Source organism: Dysidea avara, chromosome 5 (assembly GCF_963678975.1).
Source record: "Dysidea avara chromosome 5, odDysAvar1.4, whole genome shotgun sequence".
Classification (NCBI taxonomy): domain Eukaryota; kingdom Metazoa; phylum Porifera; class Demospongiae; order Dictyoceratida; family Dysideidae; genus Dysidea; species Dysidea avara.
In genome coordinates, this window is record NC_089276.1 from 35,003,705 (window position 1) to 35,026,681 (window position 22,977).

Below are 22,977 nucleotides of genomic sequence, written 5' to 3' on the forward strand. Positions count from 1 at the left end.
ATTGATATTTTGTCGCATCATAATTATCATTGATTTACAAGAAACTTCAAACTCTGCTGAACCCTCAAATTTGGATTGTACAGTCAGTGTCTGCAAGTAATCTTTACATTGATGTGGTGTAAATTTTTTATTTTACGTGACGTAATAAACTGTCTTGAGGTTGAAGGCATTTTTGATAGTTTTGTGTATTTCAAAGTATAACATAGAGTCTAGCTACAGCAGAACTCAACCTGGAATCAGACCTGGTCGTGAGAAAGCCAGCCACCCAAACCCCGTGCAGCTGTGAAGCCTACCATCTTTGTGATGGGGCTCACGCACATACATTTGTTTTAACTTTAAAAAAATGTTTTAAAAGGCACAACTAGTTAGCTATGTGTGGGTGCATACTGCTGTTTACCGCAGCTTATAACATCTCTATGCTACAGTGTAGCCTATTATGACAAGAACCTACTATCTTTGCAGCTCCATCGTTGAATCACGTGATATCAGTCTTTCAACTCAGTTGATGTACTGTTTCACCAGTGATTCCGCATCATTGAATTCACCTCTCATTTCTTGAGTAATCAGTATCCAGCAGTGGATTTAGTATTCAGCACAGATTTTTTGCACAAGTACACCGCACAACAACCGAAATTAAGCCGCAATAAACATTTGTAATAACCATAGATACTACACCCAATGGCGGATCCAGGATGGGGCATTTGGGGCAAATGCCCCCCCCCCCCCCTTCAAGAAATTGCATACAAGATCGAGATACTCTAATAGAGCAGTCAATTACACTAATAAAGCAGTCACAATGTTCATGAGGCAGTGTAGCTTACCTATTAAGGTATAAATAGGATCAGCGGCCCAAGAAGCCGGCGCGCCACACCCGTGAGTATATTGACAGGAAGAACGAAAACGTCATTTTCACACCTTTGTATCTCGGTGATCACTTATCCGATTGGAACCAAATTTGCTACACAGTTGCCCACCAGTCCGGGGAGTCTACATTCCAAATTTGAAGGAAATCGATCCAGCCATTTCCGAGATACGAGCCTCCAAAGTTTCGTTTTTTTTTCTTCGTTTTTTTTTTCTTCTTTGTCTTTTCGCACACTTGCAAAAATTGCTATAACAAGCAAACGCGTACTCCGATCGCCTTCAAATTTGGCACACAGAAAGGGAGTCCAACGGCGAATCCTAACATCAAATTTGGTAAAAATCCGATTAATGGTTCAGGAGTTATGACTGCTTATTCGCGTAAAACAACATCGATTTGTTGTCACGCCTACAGGGTAAACCGCTTCATGGAATGAGTTGAAAATTGCTATGTAGATGGAGTAACCATCGTAGGAGTGCCTTTTGGTGGTTTAAAAGGAATCGAGATAAAGACCATGGAGATATGACACAAAACCCAACCTGTGTCACAATTACGCGATCGATTTTTATGAATAAAAAAAGTATTAGTTTTCACGCCTACTAGGCAAACCGCTCAGAGCAATGAGCTGAAAATCGGTGTATAGCTGGAATAATCTTCATAGAAAGTCCTTGCAGTAGTATAGAAGAATCGGAGTACAAACCACTGAGTTATGATTCGAAAGCCAACTCCGTGTAGCAAATTCGAGATCGAGATACTCTAATAGAACAGTCACCCTAATAGAGCATTCGGCTAATTTATTTACTCCATTATAGAATTTTATTACATCACAAGTTATTCTGTAGGGAGTTCAGCTGCAAACAGTTAATCTTATAGACAGTTCAGCAAGAAGCAAGTCACCCTGTGGAGAGTTAAGCTACAAATATATCACTGTAGAGATTCAGAACATTACAAGTCACACTGAAGAATGTTCAGCTATAAACAAGTCATGCACCCTGTAGAGAATTCAGCTACAATTAAGTCACTCTCTAGAGAATTCAGCTACACAGAATTCAGCTACACACAAGTCACTGTGGAGAGAGTTCAGCTACAAACAAATTACCCTGTGGAGAGATCAGCTACAAACAAGTCAACCTGCAGAGAGATCAGCTACACACAAATCAACTTGTAGAGAGATCAGCTACAAACAAATCACCCTGTAGAGAGATCAGCTAGAAACTACACACAATGTAAGGAGTTCAGCTACAAGTAAATCAGCCTGTAGAGAGTTCAGCTAAAACAAATCAACCTGCAGAGAGATCGGCTACAAACAAATCACCTTATAGACAGTTCAGCTACAAACAAATTACCTTGTAGAGAGATCGGCTACAAACAAATCAACCTGCAGAGAGATCAGCTACACACAATTCTACTTGTAAAGAAATCAGCTACAAACAAATCACCTTGTAGAGAGATCAGCTTGAAACTAGACACAATGTAAGGAGTTCAGCTACAAAAAAACCAACCTGTAGAGCAATCAGCTAGAAACAAATCACCCTGAAGAGAGGTCAGCTACAAAAAAATCACCTTGTAGAGAGATCAACTACAAACAAAACACTTTGCAGAGAGTTCAGCTACAAACAAATCAACCTTTAGAGCGATCAGCAACAAACAAATCAACCTGTAGAGAGATCATCTAGAAACAAATCAACCTGCAGAGAGATCAGCTACAAACAAATCAGCTTGAAGAGAGATCAGTTACACACAAATCAACCTGTAGAGAGATAAGCTAGAAACAAATCACCTTGTAGAGAGTGCAGCTAAAACAAATCAATCTGCAGAGAGATCAGCTACAAACAAATCACCTTATAGATAGTTCAGCTACAAACAAATTACCTTGTAGAGAGATCGACTACAAACAAATCACCCTGCAGAGAGATCAGCTACACACAAATTAACTTGTATAGAGACCAGCTACAAACAAATCACCCTGTAGAGAGATCAGCTACAAACTAAACACAATGTAAGGAGTTCAGCTACAAGCAAATTACCCTGTAGAGAGTTCATCTACAAACAAATCAACCTGTAGAGCAATCAGCTAGAAACAAATCACCCTGAAGAAAGGTCAGCTACAAAAAATCACCCTGTAGAGAGATCAGCTAAAAAAAAATCACCCTGAAGAAAGGTCAGCTACAAAAAATCACCCTGTAGAGAGATCAGCTAGAAACAAATCACCCTGAAGAGAGGTCAGCTACAAACAAAACACTTTGCAGAGAGTTCAGCTACAAACAAATCACCTTATAGAGAGTTCAGCTACAAACAAATTACCCTGTAGAGAGATCGGCTACAAACAAATCAACCTGTAGAGAGATCAGCTAGAAACTAGACACAATGTAAGGAGTTCAGCTACAAGTAAATCAGCCTGTAGAGAGTTCAGCTAAAACAAATCAACCTGCAGAGAAATCAGCTACAAACAAATCACCTTATAGACAGTTAAGCTACAAACAAATTACCTTGTAGAGAGATCGGCTACAAATTAATCAACCTGCAGAGAGATCAGCTACACTCAAATCAACTTGTAGAGAGATTAGCTACAAACAAATCACCCTGTAGAGAGATCAGCTAGAAACTAGACACAATGTAAGGAGTTCAGCTACAAGCAAATCACCCTTTAGTGAGTTCAGCTACAAACAAATCAACCTGCAGTGAGATCACCTACAAAAAAGCACCTTGTACAGAGTTCAGCTACAAACAAATTATGCTGTAGAGAGATCGGTTACAAACAAATCAACCTGTAGAAAGACCAGCTACACACAAATCAACTTGTAGAGAGATCAGCTACAAACAAATCACCCTGTAGAGAGATCAGCTAGAAACTAGACACAATGTAAGGAGTTCAGCTACAAGTAAATCACCCTGTAGAGGGTTCAGCTAAAACAAATCAACCTGCAGAGAGATCAGCTACAAACAAATCAGCTTGTAGAGAGATCAGTTACAGACAAATCAACCTGTAGAGAGATAAGCTAGAAACAAATCACCCTGTAGAGAGATCAGCTAGAAACTAGACACAATGCAAGGAGTTCAACTACAAGCAAATCACCCTTTAGTGAGTTCAGCTACAAACAAATCAACCTGCAGTGAGATCACCCACAAAAACGCACCTTGTACAGAGCTCAGTTACAAACAAATTACCCTGTAGGGAGATCAGGTAGAAGAATTCACCTTGTAGAGAGTTCAGCAACAAAGAAACCACCATGTAGAGAGTTCAGCTGCAAACAAATCACCCAGTAGAAAGATCAGTTAGAAGAAGTTACCTTGTAGAGAGTTCAGTTACAAAGAAACCATCATATAGAGAGTTCAGCTACAAAGAAATTACCCCGTAGAGAGTTCAGCTAGAAGAAGTCACCTTGTAAAGAGTTCAGCTACAAAGAAACCACCATGTAGACTGTTTAGCTGCAAAAAATCACCTGTAGATAGTTCAGCTAGAAACAAATCACCCTGTAGAGAGATCAGCTAGAAGAGATCACCTTGTAGAGGGTTCAGCTACAAAGAAACCACCACATAAAGAGTTCAGCTGCAAATAAATCACTTGTAGAGAGTTCAGCTACAAATAAATCCCCCTGTAGAGGGATCAGCTAGAAGAAGTCACCTTGTAGAGAGTTCAGTTACAAAGAAACCACCACATAAAGAGTTCAGCTGCAAATTAATCACTTGTAGAGAGTTCAGCTACAAATAAATCCCCCTGTAGAGGGATTAGCCAGAAGAAGTCACCTTGTAGAGAGTTCAGTTACAAAGAAACCACCACATAAAGAGTTCAGCTGCAAATTAATCACTTGTAGAGAGTTCAGCTACAAATAAATCCCCCTGTAGAGGGATTAGCTAGAAGAAGTCACCTTGTAGAGAGTTCAGTTACAAAGAAACCACCACATAAAGAGTCCAGCTGCAAATAAAAAATCACTTGTAGAGAGTTCAGTTACAAACAAATCACCCTGTAGAGAGATCAGCTAGAAGAAGTTACCTTATAGATAGTTCAGCTACAAACAATTCACCCTGTAGAAAGATCAGCTAGAAGAAGTCACCTTGTAGAGTGTTCAGTTACAAAGAAACCATCATGTAGAGAGTTCAGCTGCAAACAAATCACCCTGTAGAGAGTTCAACTACAAAGAAACCGCCATGTAGAGAGTTCAGCCTCAAACAAACTACCTTGTAGAGAATTCAACTACAACAAATCACCCTGTAGAGAAGAAGTTACCTTGTAGAGAGTTCAGCTACAAAGAAACCATCATGTAGGGAGTTCAGCTACAAAGAAACCACCATGTAGAGAGTTTAGCTGCAAACAAATCACCTGTACTAGAGAGTTCAGCTAGAAACAAATCACCCCATAGAGAGATCAGCTGGACAAAGTCACCTTGTAGAGAGTTCAGCTACAAAGAAACCATCATGTAGAGAGTTCAGCTGCAAACAAATCACCCTGTAGAGAGTTCAGCTACAAAAAATCACCCTGTAGAGAGTTCAGCTAGACGAAGTCACCTTATAGAGAGTTCAGTTACAAAGAAACCATCATGTAGAGAGTTCAGCTACAAAGAAACCACCATGTAGAGAGTTTAGCTGCAAACAAATCACCTGTAGAGAGTTCAGCTAGAAACAAATCACCCTGTAGAGAGACCAGCTAGAAGAGGTCACCTTGTAGAGAGTTCAGCTACAAAGAAACCATCCTGTATATAGTTCAGCTACATTTCAAGTCACCCAGTAGAGAGATCAGCTGCAAAAAAATATCCTGTGGGGAATAATGGGCATGTAATAAATATATGTATATAATTTGTATAATTACTAATAAAATCAAAAATAATTGAAGTATTAAAATCTTCTTTAAGTTCTTTTCTTCTTCCTGTGGTAAAGAAAAAAACACATGGGTTAAAAAAGCCCCAAAGCCAGCCATAGGCCGGCTTTGCAGTATACAAATACAAAAAGAAGTGATATCTAATCAAAAACAGCCAAGTTGTAAAAAAAGGTGCGGCCCCCAAAAAGGCCATGGTGAAAAAAGATGTGAAATCCAAGGTGGCGGCCAAGAAATGGCTGTGATGGTAGGTTAATGGTTACATTTTAATAACAACAATTCAGGTGAATTTGGTGCCAAGACCAAGTGGCACAAAATTCACCTGAATTGTCGTTATTAAAATGTAACCATTAACCTACCATCACAGCCATTTCTTGGCCGCCACCTTGGATTTCACATCTTTTTTCACCATGGCCTTTTTGGGGGCCGCACCTTTTTTTACAGCTTGGCTGTTTTTGATTAGATTTTATTTTACATAACAGACGTGATATATTTGGTAAAGGATAACTAGCTATTATTGTTGTGACCTTTTTTCTTTTGGTCTTAAACTATTTTTCAGCAAGGTGCCCCCCCCCCCCCTCTTTCCAAACTCTGGATCCGCCCCTGACATCCCCGGGGGTGTAGTATCTATGAAATAATGCAACTGGTAGGATTTTTTGAACTGAACACTCTAGCTACATTTTCAAACTTGAGTGAACAGCACTTATAATTTGTGATTGTTTGGGCTTAATCAGCTTTGCTGTCTGCCCTTTTCCCCCAAATAATAATAATAATAATTTCACCCTACTCTTCACCTTCCATGTGTGCTGAGTCTTTTCTCAAAGGATTTCACCTTCAAATAATGCTCAGTTCATTGAGTTTTACAGCGTAGTGACTCGTGACAGAGTAAAAAATACGGGAAACCGCCAAAATTTCCAGCTCAAAATACGGAGGCGCCCCAATATTCAAATTAACTGATCACATGATACCTACTACAAGACATTTGAGGCTTAAATCAAGGAGATTTAGAGGGGTTATTGCATAAAGCGGCCTTGTGGCCTATGGCCCAATGGCCTTAGCAGATGGCCCCTTGAAATCAAGGATTTAATTACGATTGAGCTCTGCTTCTGTCACAATGTAGTTACAGTGCCTAACTAGTCTCGCGCATCGGCTACTTATACGCCAAACTACTATAGAGTTCAACTAGTAAGGATGAATTGCCAAATTACGCAGACCTTAATCTACTGAGTATGCGCAGACATGCACGTGTGCAAACGGAAGTTACAAGCCATGCAGTACGCATATTATATACCTAGTCTTCGCCCAGACCACAAGTTGACCACATATTACAAACAATCATTATTAGGCACCTAATAAGATTAATATGTCATGCCATTAGCAAGCATAGTTTACCTTGCACATAATTTTTTATAACCATTTACAGCAAAAAAATGAGAGGGTACGTTAGTGTATTGGTCACGATCACGACAATACCTAAATCTTACTTTCAGCTGTCAGTTATTATGATCAGTATTATGATTAAAGTCCAAATTCCTTGGAAAGAGCTTCCTTGACTGTTGGTGGTACATTTGTAATAGTCAAGATTACTGAAGTCTGCTGGAAACCGATACAGTGGGCAACGTTGGAGGATAAAGCTTTTCTGTAAGTGATAATATTTATTCTGCTCCTTGCCTAGTTGCCATTGTCCATTGTTGGGATACCAATCCCTTTCCATATGACCTAAAATGTAATCTGGAGCAGTTCCATTTTCTGTGTCACGAAATGCTAGGCCACATACTGAGCACTTTTTAACTCGGTTAGTAAGGATGGTAAGGAAAAATGGTTGCTGACTTTTCACAGTAGTCGGCCTTGCTTGCATACCGTTAGATGTACTTCCACCAGATGTTGTCAATGATTGAATCAATGATGGCAAAGATAGCTGTGGTACAATTGAAGATAATAGGCAGTAAGCACTGAAGTACTTGTAGGTAATAGATGCTGACCCTGCTGAGGACAAATTGAACTAGTTGGAGTACTAATACTTACTGTACCAACATTCTGAGCATTTGAGCATATTTGAATATTTTTAGAAGATCCTACTGATTGACTATTATCTCTGCAATGTTTATCTAAGATGGCAGGACTTTGATGATTACATTTTTTACTTGGGTTTTTAGTGGAATCATAAGCAACTTTTGGCACAAGCACTGCAGAACCGTCTTGTAACTCACATCTACTAGACTGGCTAGTCAACCGGGTTGCAGCACTAATTTCAGATCCAGATTTACCATCATTAAACTTGTCCTTAGATGTTATACAGGACTGTGCATTAGAAATATCACGAAGAGCAAGTCTGTCTGCTTTCTGATCAGTTGGTAGGTGTGTCACATCTCCATATTTTCTACGTGGTGGCTTCTTTAGTCCTGCATGTTTATACGTTTCATGATATACAGCTTTTGTGAGGTTATATTCCTTTCCTTTTGACTGAGCAAACCAGGCCAAGAAGTCATCGAGTTCCTTATTGTCCTCAGCTGTAGCAACACAGTGGGCACAGATATTGTATGATTTCCATCCAACACACTGTTTGTCACAAACATATCTCCTAGGGTTAACTACCTATACTCCATAGCAAGAGTGGACAACCTCTCAAAGCTTGAGAGAGAGTTTTGGCCCAAAAGAATAACATTGCAAATTACGATGGCGAAAAATCGATAGAATTCAAGGTATTTCGCGTTATTTTCACTAGAAGAGATGGACGAAATTTGCTGCCACTCTAGTGTTTTCTTGATTAGACCTACCCCTACACATGACTATAGTTTTGAAGATATTGATTTTTCGGTTTGCGGACCCTACCCTTGATAAACACTTCTTTTGGTCGTTTTTTGTATGTACCTCTGGGTAAGGAAGAACGGCTGTAGCCGATTGCCTAATATAAACCGAATCAAATCAACGTACGTAGTCGTAGGGCAGGAAACTGCAGAATAGTTCCAAGTCTTTATTAAAAGGCACATTCGCTTTTCTGGGTAAGCGCGCATAGTTTGGTTGGTCTGAGTTTTAAGCCTTGTGATTAATAAACAAGAAGGTGAAGCATTTTACTTCAGGTGAACGCAGATGAATTATGGACGATTAAAGGCAAATTATGGGCGGATATTGCGCTATACGACTGGCGCCTTCATAAGCACCACTCCCACCCATTACTCAACAACAATCAACAAGACGTTAAGGAAAAATGAAGTGGTGAAGTCTATTAACCATCACGCGATCTCTGCTATCTATGCAAATTCTCTGGCCTCCAATCACCCGATGGAGGATCGTCATGTGGTACACACGTGCACCACCACAGGGGCAGCAATGTTCACGGTGATAGATGGTCATGGAGGATGGCGGTGTGGACAACATGTCAAACAACAGATTAGCAGTTATGTGATGAGTCATCTTGATGATGTCTCCATTAAAGTGAAACTTGAAGAAAACTTTGATAAACTAGAAGATGTTGACTTTACTGCCACACCTCCACTAGCTAGTAACTCCGTAGACGACATTAAGAGACAACTACAACAATCCTTCATTAGCCTGGATGATGATATTTCACAAGCAGCACTAGCTGATGTTAAACAAGTAGGTATTGGCCGATCACTGGAGTCACAACAACACATTTTAACAGCCTTTAGTGGTGCCTGTGTTAACACTGCATTATTATATGGACAGCACTTGTATGTTGCTAACACCGGGGACTGTAGGTGTGTCCTGGGGCAGTTGGAGGATGGTAAATGGCGTGCAGTACCATTGTCCATCGATCAAGCTTTTGAAAATGACGATGAAGTAGCTCGTGTTAAGAAGGCTCACCCTGGTGAAGAGTATACAGTGATAGTCCACAAGAGATTACTGGGTGGTCTAATGCCGTTAAGATCATTTGGTGATGTTATTTACAAATGGAGTAAACAATACCTTAACATCATTTACCAACAAGTCCCTCCAAATTACCTAACCCCGCCTTACCTGACTGCAGAACCTGTTGTGACTCATCGTAAACTGGATAAACAAGATAAGTTTGTTGTTATAGCAACGGACGGCCTGTGGGAATGCCTTAGCAGTGATGAAGTCATTGATATAGTTAGTAAAGGTTTATCATCTAGTGATAACATAGCTACTAATTTATTAAAGCAGTCACTGGGTTCTGATGATGAAACTGTTTACAGACTACTAACTGTTGATCCCCAGTATAGCAGGTGGTACAGAGATGATATCACCATTGTTGTAGTTGTATTTAAATAGTGTTGTAACGTGATGATTTATTGAGCTGTATATTGTGTTTTGTAGTACTATATATACAGTAGAAACTAATGAGGTTGAGACAAGTGTTAGATGTCAGGAGGTTGTGCATCACCTGTAAATGTTTAGTGTGTTATAAGCATAAGCTGACTGGAACCTAACTATCTAGTGCAAGACGGAGGTGACTGTTAACAATGTACCTTGGTTTACGCTTATATATAATATCTGCAATATAAAAATTAATAGTAAGAGTGTTTCAAACCATTGATATCTGTAAAATAATATGTCACATTTCATGCGGAGTTTCTCTAATCTTCGGTTGACCCATTGTAGTTGTTCGTTTCCCTTGTGTTTACAGTGATCAGGCCAAATCTCTGTCATGTGAAGGTGTTACAAGGTTAGTTTCCATCAAACACTTTCAGTCTAGACATCACTTGCAATAGCACATCACTATTGGACTAGTTGTATGGATTGGCAATACAACACCCAAAAAGTGTTGATAAAATTCAAACTAAGTATCAATGCCACTGATACAATACTATTGATTACCACAAGACTAGCTGGTAGATCACATGACCAATTAGTAACATTTCATCGTAGGATCAACGGTAAAATGTTTGCTGTTCTGTAAAACATGTGTACAACAAGTGGCACCATTAGGCTATCATATATACCTCTCCCTATATATTAGGCTATATCATATATTATACCTCTCCCTATATATTAGGCTATTATATATTATACCTCTCCCTATATATTAGGCTATTATATATTATACCTCTCCCTATATATTAGGCTATCATATATACCTCTCAAAGATGCATCAAGTTTCAACACTCAGCCAGACGTGTGCATTGCCTTGTAGCCAAATAATAAATTAGCTTGTTTTTTTTGTAAGATCAAAACTTGTCCTCAAAGTTAGTACTCCCTAACTGTCTGTAGCTGGTGGGGGCATGGATGGCTGTAGACAAGTTGTAGTATAATAGCATAACCTCTATGATCACTTCATGAAATACTAGAGCATTAAAATGTTACATATATCTTGATGTCACCAGCTATGTGAATCATGACCCCAACTGATCTGTGACAGGTCAGTCACTAACAATTGGGAAATACTGACTCAGCTTACACTGTGAAAAAAGCTCAGAATAATAAGGTCTATAACAGTCTTATTATGTTAGTATTGGAATGAAATAGTACAGCATAATTATATTATTAGATTAGGACTTTACTATAAGCTTATTGAATACATTTAAGACAGTCATATATTAGAGACAGTGTTGGGAGTAACGCGTTACATAATATTATTACTTTTATGGTAACTAAGTAATATAACAAAATACGCTATAAAAACGGGTAATATAACTCAAGTTACTTTGCTTACAAATGTAACACGTTACCTAAATAATATAGTATATTAAAAATTATAAATTTAAAAATAAAGTAGGAATCCAAACAATAAAAAGTAGTGAAACAAGAGAAGAACAATGGTAGCTATTACAGCATAGCTCGGTGGGAAATCCCTACTTTGGCATGATATAGCCATTAAGCACACAACTATACAGACCAATTATACAGACCATATAAGCACTCATATAAACATGCACACATACACAGGCATAAAATTAATGTGTATACACACAATGAACCAGCACTGGGATTCCTATGTACTACTCAGAACATACTTGGGGCATGGCACAGGAGGCTGTAATATGTCTCACTGGTGAATGTGTGGACACCCAAAGTCCCACCTGCACACACACACACACACACACACACACACACACACACACACACACACACACACACACACACACACACACACACACACACACACACACACACACACACACACACACGCACACATATGAATAATATACTGTCTAACCTCACTGGTTTCCTTCAATATTAATGAGTCTCTCCTCAGGTCTACACACAAGTCACTTGTTGGACACACCATCCCACAGGTCACACCAACACAATTGTCACACAACATGGCCTTGGATGAGCCATACTAGTTCTTAGTAGCTATACTACCTGAAAGACACAATATCAATACAATATCAGTGCAGAACTAGATACATACACTACATACATCAAGACACACAATAGTACTATCTGTAAATACCTTTGAAGTGAGATGCGTTACATTGATCACACATACAATAGTACAGGATTTAGTCAGCTATTGTACTGTGTGAATAAAGGCTTATTGGGACTGGAAAAAATTATATGGCTAGAGACAGAAAACAAGGGTAAAGATCAATAACTACTTAAAATGATAGTGGGTTTTAGTGATCATCCCACCACATCAGTTGCAAAATAACATTTTTCACATTTGTCTCTAACATTTCACAATATAGTATTTATCCATATAGATGCCTGAGCGATTAATTTGTATAATCCACTCGTGAATCAAATTTTGGTGCTCCTTGTAACAGCTGCTGTAGACCTCCTTTTGACAAGTCACACATTTCATTCATTGTAGTAAACCTTGTTATCAAATTAAGCTAGTTATTGTGATCTTGTACAAGACCTTGTGTATAAAGGTAGTGTCCCTGGCCTTCATTTAGGACTGTTTTATTACAGATAAATATGGTAGTACTATGTGTACAAAATATTGAGGGTTTACGTTTTAATACAACAAATATAATGTGACCGTCTCAGTAAAAACCCACTTAGTTGGTGCAACATACCTTTTTAAAAAGAAAATGGCTAGATGAAATAACACATGCTTCAAGAAAAAATATACAAGTTTGCTCATGGACTGGAGAGTTTAAGTATTTTTGCTTTGTTTGTGTAAAGCCAAGGATGTGTAATGTACATTTATTTATGATGTAATATACATAAACAAAAATGTCATTTCTTCATTATATTAATTTCTTCATAGTTATATACACAGTAATACAGAGCTGCCACACTTTGGTTGATTAGACAATACAAACAAAAGTTATGACTGTGAATGTAAGACCAGTGCCTGTATTTCATTTCAATGTAGTCACTTTACAAATTGATTAACATGCTGATTGGTGTGGAAACACCCTGGGGCAGTGTGCACTCAGCATATTCGAGCAGTGCACACCCCCGGGGTGCAATCACCGCTTACCACATATTTAGTATGTGTGCATACAAAATAGACATGACTATATAATGTTTTCCTAGTTATACACACCACCCTTCCACCGCACCTAGCTCTATTGCCTACTTTTTCCTAGTTCTAACCACAATAACATTTTCCCACAAAGCCATAAAGTGTACGCAACAATACCAAATAAACAAACACTCATGCAAATATCCATACAATTATGGCAATGTCTAAACTGTGCAGACCAGCAATGGCATACGTTTTAGTGTATCATTGATCACAAAAAACACTCACTAGTGTGGGACTAGTTTGAATTCAACATTGTATTGTGTATTTAAGCTCATTGGAGCCTGCTAAAAATCCTGGAAGTTTTATTGGTTGTGACAGTTTAGTCAAGTTTCATTCACAACTTATATAGTAAAAGGTGTACAAATCAATTGTGGGTTTTAGTTTTGATAGTGATCATCCCACTACATTACTTGCTCTATATCGGGGAAAGGGCAACTGAGGAAATTGCTGGAGTAGGGTGTAATAACTTTTGCACAAGCCATGCAGACAAGCATTGTGGATATGGCATAACTGGATTAACAGTTGACCATGAAACAAATATGTGTTCCAATTAGTACAAGATTGCAGCAACGCACCATATATGCATAGCAACACAACGTGATAGCAGCAACCAATGAATAATCATACAAGTTAAATTTAGCATAATTGTCCACGAACGCACCATGCACTATGGCATGATCTCGTGATCTCAAACCTGTCAAGCCAGTTTACAATGAATCATTATGATGTCATTACGTCTCATGGATCCTACAAGATTGGTTCAAGTTTTACCTGAAACAAATGAATGGATTTCAGTTTGTGGTGCTAGCACTGAGCTACTTTGCTAATGTACAATGCTCATCTAATGGACCTTACAGTCATCTCATGGATTCTGTGTTGCTGAATTTAATTACTTAACCTGAAAATCTAGTTTATCACTAAAGGATGCTGGCTTCATTTACTATGGTATGGTACGTAGGTTTGCACTGTATCCACTCTACGCCCACACCAAGGCATGTTAACTTCAATTTATTCTGTTGTAGTAAATTACATCTCATTTGCTCTTCATACTTATAATTCCAAAACTACTTATCATAAACTTTGCTAACACATTCCTTGGACACTGTGGTTGATGTACCAAAGTCAGGCTAACAGTGTAGCTACTTTACCAGAGGAAGTAAATTTGGTTGTATATTCTCCACATTTCAAATAAAACATTAACACTAATCATTTTCCATAGTGTCTAAGTATTGATGTCATGTTCCAACTCTGTCACTATCTCAATTGTGGGAATGTAAAACTGAATGACAAATTGGCCATAATTGAAACAGTTATGAAGGATTTAAGTTATAATATTATCCATATCTCACTAGCTATATAGTCCCTTACAATCCACACAAACAGATGGGACAAAAATAGGCAAAAAGTATAATAACAAGTACAAGGAAAAATTTAGATACAAGTTTTATTAGAGATCAAAGAATAGAAAATAGTGGAGGCACGTAAGACATACTAGTAATCCCTACTTCAGTGTACAACCATGATTCACACGCAGTAGAAGTAAGCGTGCTAGGTATGATAAAAGTTGGTCAAGACACACCAACAATGTTATACAACTAACTGTTGTACGAGGAACATGTAATTGTAATGGTTACCTGTGACGGAGCTGTCAGCCTCAACCTCTCTATATAGCTATGCAGCTACAGTAGATACTTTGAATTATAAAAATATACAAAAGCCAATTTTACACAACAAAAGGTAAATACATAACATATCTCAACAAAAACTTGCTTAGTTGGCATAAGTGTACATCTTAATGAAGCAAATCTATTTTTAAAAGGTAAAGCAATGCATGCTTTAAGACAAGTTTTAATTGGGTGATTACTTAGGAAGACGAGTCTCAAATCTACATACCATGACTACCATCTCATTCACTTGTTCGTGGATAGTTTAAATATTATTGTTTTGTTTCTGTAATAACAAGGGTCATCAGTGTGCATTTATTTGTGGTGGAGTAAACATAAACAAAATTGTTGTCATTTCTTCATTGCAAATGTCTTCATAGTTGTATACACAAGTAAATACAGGTCTACCATATCTTGGTTGATATGTCAATTCGTGATTAACATTTCAAGCCAATTTCCAACTCTGTAGAACAATACAAACTAATGTTGTGACTGCAAATGTAAATGCCTGTAGTTATTTCAATGTAGTCACTTTACAAATTGATTTCTTTGCTGCTCTACTTATAATTCCTAAACGATTCACCATTATTAACTTTGGTAACCAATCCTTTGGACACTGTAGATAATTATGAGACAATAAGAAGAAATTTGGAAAATGTGCAAGCTAAGCGGTTTTGTTGAGATGGTCACATATGATCAACAAATCAGTTTACATACTAAAGTCAGGCTAACAGTGTAGCTACTTTACCAGAGGAAAGTAAGGTTGGTTGTGGAAATGTAAAACTGAATGACAAATTGGCCATAATTGAAACAGTCATAAATCATTGAAGTGATAATATTATCCACATCTAGCTTGCTATGTAGTCAACAAATTGTCTTTACAACAATAATGAAGCTAGTGAAACTTCCACTGAGCTACATTTAAAAAGGGTTTCTGTTGAAGCCACAGAAACCCACCTAGATCAGCCACTGGGAACATACACCTGAAGATATACTAGTGGACATTTAATCCCTACTTCAGTCTACAACCATGACTTATATATTGTACGCAAAAGTAAGTGTGCAAGGTATGATAAAAGTTGATCAAGGTACAAAAACAATGTTATATGGCTACCTGTTGTATGATGAACGTGTAATTGTAATGGACGTCTGTGAGAGCTAGGTCAGCCCCAACCTCACTATATTTGCAGCTACAGTGGTGTGCAAACTTATTCTGGCAGAGATTAGAACCTTGTAGGCCATTCTTTCTTCTCCAACAGTGTGCTCATTCCTCAAGTGTTTCGACCTACAAACCACAAAAAATTCACAAGTCAAAATATTCATGAGCAAAAATATTTCATATTATTTAATTTTGATGGTTGAGGCAGCCACAAAATATTATTATTGTTGAATATTTCCCGATCTATGGTATTCTTTGTTGACAATCATGGAAGTGACTCTGATTACTATATAGTAACATATACAGCCAATTTTCCACAAGAGTCACAGGCCTTTACAAAAATTCTTTAAAATATGGACAGTGTTTTTACTGTACGTGTTATATTGTCAGTCTGAGGAGAACAATAGTAACTGAAAATAGCACTCATCCAGAGTTGGGGTAATTATTTCAAAAAGTAACTATAGTTGCTAGTTAATTTTATCCCATGTAACTTAGTTACAGTTTAAAAATGTAACTAAGTATCTAGCTACTAGTTACTTTCATATGTAAGTCATGCTTGTTTGTTGGCTTTTGTAATATGTTTATTTTGCCCAGAGCAAGGGAGAAGATAACTATATATCAAGACACACGGTAGTGTGTCGTGCGGCCCTAGAAGCCAGCGTGCCACCCGTGAGTATATTAACAGGAAGAAAGAAAATGCAATTTTCACACCTATGTAGCTCTGTGATCCCTTATCGGATTTGAACCAAATTTGCTATAGAAGTGCCGGCCAGCTAGGGGAGTCTACACACCAAATTTGAAGAAAATCGCTCCAGGAATTTCCGAGATACTAGCGAACAAAATGTTGTTTTAATTTCTTCGTTTTTTTCTTCTACTTCTTCATTTTGCACACTTCGCAAAATCCGCCATAAATCACGAATACGTACTCGGATCGGGCTGAAATTTGGTACACTTAAAGGGCTCATTAAGGCGGATCTCCGTACCTACTTTGGTAGGAATCCAATGAACATGCACGGCGTTATGACCGCTTATTTGCGTAAAATAAGGTCGAAGGTCTGTCACGCCTACAGGATAAACCCCTTGGAGGAATCAGTTGAAAATTGATATGTAGATGGAGCAACCATCGTAGGAGTGCCTTTGTGTGGTTTGAAAGGAATCGGGATAAAGACCATGGAGATATGATACAAAATCCAACCTGTGTCAAAATTACGCGATCGATTTTTATGAATAAAAAACTATTAGTTTTCGTGTCTACCAGGCAAACCGCTTAGAGCAACGAGCTGAAAATCAGTATGTAGCTGGAATAATCATCATAGAAAGTCCTTGCAGTAGTACAGAAGAATCGGATTACAAACCACTGAGTTATGATTCGAAAGACAACTACGTGTAGCAAATGCGAGATCGAAATACTCTAATAGAACAGTCACCCTAATAAAGCATTCAGCTGCATTTATAATTTACTCAGTTATATTACATTGCAAGTTATTCTGTAGGGAATTCAGCTACAAATAAGTCACCCTGTAGTCAGATCAGCTAGAAGAAGGTACCTAATAGAGAGTTTAGCTACAAAGAAGCCATCATGTAGAGAGTTCAGCTCAAATAAATCACCTGTAGAGAATTCAGCTACAAGCAAATTACGCTGTAGAGAGATCAGCTAGAAGAAGTCACCTTGTAGAGAGTTCAGTTACAAAGAAACAATCATGCAAAGAGTTCAGCTGCAAACAAATCACCCAGTAGAAAGTTCCGCTATGAACAGATCACACTGTAGAGAGCTCAGTTAGAAACAAGTCATCTTGTAGAGAGATCAGCTAGAAGAAGTCACCTTGTAGAGAGTTCAGCTAGAAACAAGTCACCCTGTAGAGAGATCAGCTAGAAATAAGTCACCCTGTAGTGAGTTCAGCTAGAAGAAGTTACATTGTAGATAGTTCGGCTACAAAGAAACTACCATGTAGAGAGTTCAGCTGCAAACAAATTGCCCTGTAGAGAATTCAGCTACAAACAAACCACCCTGTAGAGAGTTCAGCTACAAACAAGTAATCCGGTAGAGAGATCAGCTAGAAGGATCACCTTGTAGAGAGGTCAGCTACAAAGAAATCACCCTGCTTCATCTTTTCTTCCTGTGGTAAAGAAAAAAATGATACGTTAAAAAGCCCTAAAGCCGGCCATAGGCCGGCTTTGGGGTATACAAATACAAAAAGAAGTGAAATCTAATCCAAAACAGCCAAACTGTATAAAAAAGAGTGCGGCCCTCAAAAAGACTATGGTGAAAAAAGATGTGAAATCCAAGGTGGCGCCCTAGAAATGGCTGTGATGGTAGGTTAATGGTAAAAAATTTTAATAACGACAATTCTTTGTGCCAAGACCAAGCGGCACCAAATTCACCTGAATTGTTGTTATTAAAATTTTTACCATTAACCTACCATCACAGCCATTTCTTGGCCGCCACCTTGGATTTCACATCTTTTTTCACCATAGCCTTTCTCAGGGCCGCACTCTTTTTTTGCAGCTTGGCTGTTTTGGATTAGATAATAATTATATGCACCCTTTTTTGAAAATAACAATTCTGTAGCCATTTCAGCTCAGTTTCAACTGTTACGCCTATATGCTCAAGCTGAATCATGAAGTGCAGTACACAGAAAGTGTTTACTTAATGTGACTGTAGCACACAAAATTGAGCTTTTAAAGCATAATTACCTATAGTTACAATGTAATCATTGCAACTAGTTACTATTGTAACTAAGTTACTTTTCAGGCAGTTGTAACTAGTTACAAAGCAGCTAACTAATTATATTACTAGTTACTTTATACAGTAACTAGTTACATAACTTAGTTACTCCCAAATCTGTACTTATTACACTCAGAACAAACCATGTTTGTGTGCCATAACTATCTTGTTATATTATTATTGTAAACTACAAAGGTAATAACAAGAGTTGATAATAGCATAAGGTCTAAACTTAAAATTTATGTGACTGGACATGCAAAAATAGGGCACGTGGGCACATGATTTTTACCTACCTTTTCAAACTTTCATCGCTCATAACTTTTTGTACCATCATGCTATGGCAATGCAATTTTTAGCTCTTAGTACGCAATTAATTGGCTTTATGATGCAATTTACAGAATGCAAATATTCTATTCCAATACTAAGATATTACCAGTAAAGTAACAGGATGTAGTTTGTGCCCACATGCCCTGTTTTCGCAGGCCCGGTCACAAATTGAAAAACATGTGGCTTATTATTGTGATGAATTTTGGGAGTGAAGGTAAACACAGGTCATAGTATAATGTTTTTCCAGTAAGATGTGACACATGGATCAAAATTCAATGACTAAACTGTGCAGACCAGCAATGAAATAACTATTTGTGCATCACTTATTACACAAAAAACTCACTAGTGTGGGAAAAAATATTGTATTGTGTATTTAAGACTCATTGAAGCCTGCCAAAAATTCTGTACATTGGAGAGCTACAATACACAATGCATTGAAGGAATTGTTTAGAAAGTTTCATTCATTAATTATACCGTAGAGTCGGGTTGTTAAGCACATGCATCTGTTAAGCGCATATCACTTGTTAAGCGCATACACATTTCTTGTAATTAACCATGGATGATAGGCGCACTTGGGCTAATGCAATGATAAAGCTACGCACAGCAAGAAATGTCAGGAAAAGCTGAGAGTACTGAAAAATTTATGTCTCCTCAAGCGCTTACGTCTCCCTTGGGGTCTCCCTTCGCTATGTATACAGCAAATCAGTCATCTGGATAATGATAATCACAAAGGATTTCACCCAGAAATGGGAGTCAAATATCGTGGTGACTATTAACTACTCTCACAATGTGATGATTCCATGTTACGCTCACCAAAATTATTTATTAGGCATATGCACCTAACAGATAGTATGATTTTTATAGAAAGTTTTCTCCGAAAATTATAAGCGCAAGCGCTTAACAACCCGACTTTACAGTATAGTAGAAGGTGTACAAATCAATTGTGGGTTTTAGTTTTACACATGTTAACAACTACAATCAACACATCATCGAACACACATGATCCACTTCATGTACTCAACACATAACTACTTTACCAGAGAACAATTATGGGTAAGAACTGAGTATGTGTAGCTTAACTTTCAATCATCTAGACTGGTCAAGACATGAGTAAGCAAACAGATCAGTTTGGTTGCATAATATTTAGTGAATTGAAGTATTCCCAGTTGAGTTCATGTGGTGCACATGATGCTGAAATCCCACAATTGATAGCTAACATTAATACATCATAGCTAGGACGTTTTCACAGCTATAGCAAATGATAAGTTGTTATTCTATAATACATAAATGATTGGTCAACAGCTGCAGCTAGACATGTACTTGAAAGTAGCAATTTGATGAATGCATGTATGGCCAAGAAAGCCATGATCCCTAATATACAGTAGTATCATACTGTATGATACACCGTTATAGTAAACTACATACATACTGAATTAGGTTACAGTTGAAGAGACATGTGACTTATTATTGTGATCTGTGTAATTGGATTACAAGAGTATAGGTGAACACAGACCAGGCATTATGCATAGGAAAATGTCTAGAATGTGTGGACCAGCAAAACCATAACATTTTGTGTATCATCCATCAATCACACAAAACACTCACTAGTGTGGGACTAGTTTGAATTAAACATTGTATTGTGTATTCGAGCCTGCCAAAAATTCTGCAGAGCAAGAACCTTCCCCTTTAGGACTGTTAGTCAAGTTTTATTCACTACTTATATAGTAGAAAGTATACAAATCAATTGTGGGTTTTAGTTTTCATAGTGATCATCCCACCACATTACTTGTTCTATATCAAAACAACATTCTACAAACGTCAGTCTTGTCTCAACAACAATTATAAACACCACATAATAACAGAATCACTACAAGTACCTCTTGATATTTTATTATCACATGCACTAGCTATATTTCCATATTTACACAATTATCTATGCAAGTATACAGAATTTTTAACTAGAGTAGGGATGATAGCACATCGATAAAAAGTACTGAAACAAGCTGGAGTAATGCACGATATTAAATCACAGTAAAACAATAAGAAGTGTTATATCCCTACTGTGCATTTCCGTTTGGTATCTTGAGCACAGTAGGGATATAACATTTCTTATTGTTTTACTGTAATTTAATAATGTGCGCTACTCCAGCTTGTTGTTTCAGTACTTTTAATTGATGTGATATGGTCCCTTCTCTAGTTTGAAAATTTCAATTTTTTTGTATACTTGTTTGTTAACTTTTTTTATTGTAAAAAAAAATAATTATGACTGGTCAACCCACACATACCACATCCAGAGAAGATATGGTGCATGCACCTCAGTTATCAATTATTGTCTGAAAAGTGACGTATCCATTACGCTTCATTGTCAGCTATGTTTAACCTGTTAACATCATTACGAATCAAGAATGGTTGGAAAAGCACCTCTGTAATCACTATGAAAAATACGGACAATTTCCATTATGAAGGGAAACTATCTCGTACTACCGACAAATTGACACTTTTCACTGTCAGAAAAGATGAATGGGACACAAAGGAGGACACTGGTAAGTCCATGAAGAATACAATGTACGTACTGCAGTATGCCATAAGGCATGAAATGACATTGGACAGCAAAAATCAAGCCCACAGCCTTAGTCTCAGCTACTGAATGTGTGGGCACCTAAAGTCCCACCTGGACCTTCACCCACTGTGTGAGATGTGGGCAGTTAGCATTTGTAACAAACACACACATATACAGACACACAAAAACGAATATACTGTCTAACTTCAGTCGTAAACTGTTGTAATCTGTGATCAGTCCCTCCTCTGTGATAAACAGGTCACACACAAGTCACTTGACGGACACACCATCCCACAGGTCACACCAACATGATTGTCACACAACATGGCCTTGGATGAGCCATACTAGTTCTTAGTAGCTATACTACCTGAAAGACACAATATCAATACAATGACATGATATATGCTAACTGTGTGGAAGAACAAGATGTGTCCATGCACTATATACATCAAGACACACAATAATACTATCTGTACATTTAAACATCTTTGAAGCATGCAATAGTACAGGACCTGGTCAACTATTGTATTGTGTGAATAAAGGATCATTGGAGCCTGGCATAAATTTATATGGCTGGAGACAGAAAACAATAGTACATTTTGTTAATGCTTAATAACTATTTACACATGTAGAAAATGATTGTGGGTTTTAGTTTTCATAATGATCATCCCACCATATAACTTGCAAAACAACATTCTACAACTTTGTCTTGTATACACCACACAACAACTAGGAGTGCTAGTATATCGTATTTATCATAAAGACGCTCTGGTGTTTCTTATAATCCACTCATGAAAAAGCTAAAATTTTTGGTGCTCCTTGTAACAGTTGCTGTTAACCTCTTTTTGACAATAGTGTTCTGCGATATACCAGTGATACCGTTTATCGTGATAAAATATCATGACCGATCATCATACCGTGAAAGCCTTTGATAACCGACATATTGAAATACCGGTTTATCGATGAATACCAGTATAGGATTGCTTTAACCCAGCCTTTGGTGTTTAATTACCCAATTTGTTAATGGTTTAGCAGACACGCCCTAAACAAAAACTTGAGGTTTTCACATTACAACACATGCCTACTTGTACTGAACTATATATATATTTTTTTGTTTTTGGGATGCAATACTGCTTCATACTAGGCCCAAGAAATGGTGTAATAGTTACAATAACTAGCTAACTATATATCGATATACCGTGATATTTTCTTGTTACTACAGGTATATATATATACCGTGTATTCAAATTTCAATACTGCCGAGCACTATTTGATAAGTTATGGGTTTCAACATTGCACTAAATATTGTTCTACAGATTAAGCTTTCATGATCTTGTACAAGACCTTGTGTATAAAGATAGTGCTCCCTAGCTTTTGTTTAGGACAGGCTTTAGTTTAATATGGATAATTTTGATGGGCAAGAAAGCCCAAAAATTTATGATCCTTAATACACAGTACTATCATA

General features: G+C 37.6%; 1 protein-coding gene and 1 long non-coding RNA gene across 3 annotated transcripts; one reads left to right on the forward strand and one right to left on the reverse strand.

The window, feature by feature from the left end:
- The first annotated feature begins 8,647 nt into the window (after positions 1–8,647).
- On the forward strand, positions 8,648–9,956 carry LOC136255692 (pyruvate dehydrogenase [acetyl-transferring]-phosphatase 2, mitochondrial-like). The gene has a single exon (XM_066048508.1). The coding sequence runs from the start codon at positions 8,763–8,765 to the stop codon at positions 9,924–9,926; it is 1,164 nt and encodes a 387-aa protein (XP_065904580.1). The 5' UTR covers positions 8,648–8,762; the 3' UTR covers positions 9,927–9,956.
- A 168-nt stretch (positions 9,957–10,124) lies between these two features.
- Positions 10,125–21,853, reverse strand: LOC136255693 (uncharacterized). 2 transcript variants are annotated; one of them, XR_010701049.1, is made up of 5 exons: positions 21,718–21,853; positions 15,856–16,026; positions 11,812–11,960; positions 10,733–10,884; positions 10,125–10,548 (listed from the first exon to the last, which is right to left on the reverse strand). It is a non-coding gene; the product is annotated as an uncharacterized lncRNA (long non-coding RNA). The 2 variants fall into 2 exon arrangements; XR_010701050.1 differs by lacking the exon at positions 10,733–10,884.
- Positions 21,854–22,977: the final 1,124 nt, after the last annotated feature.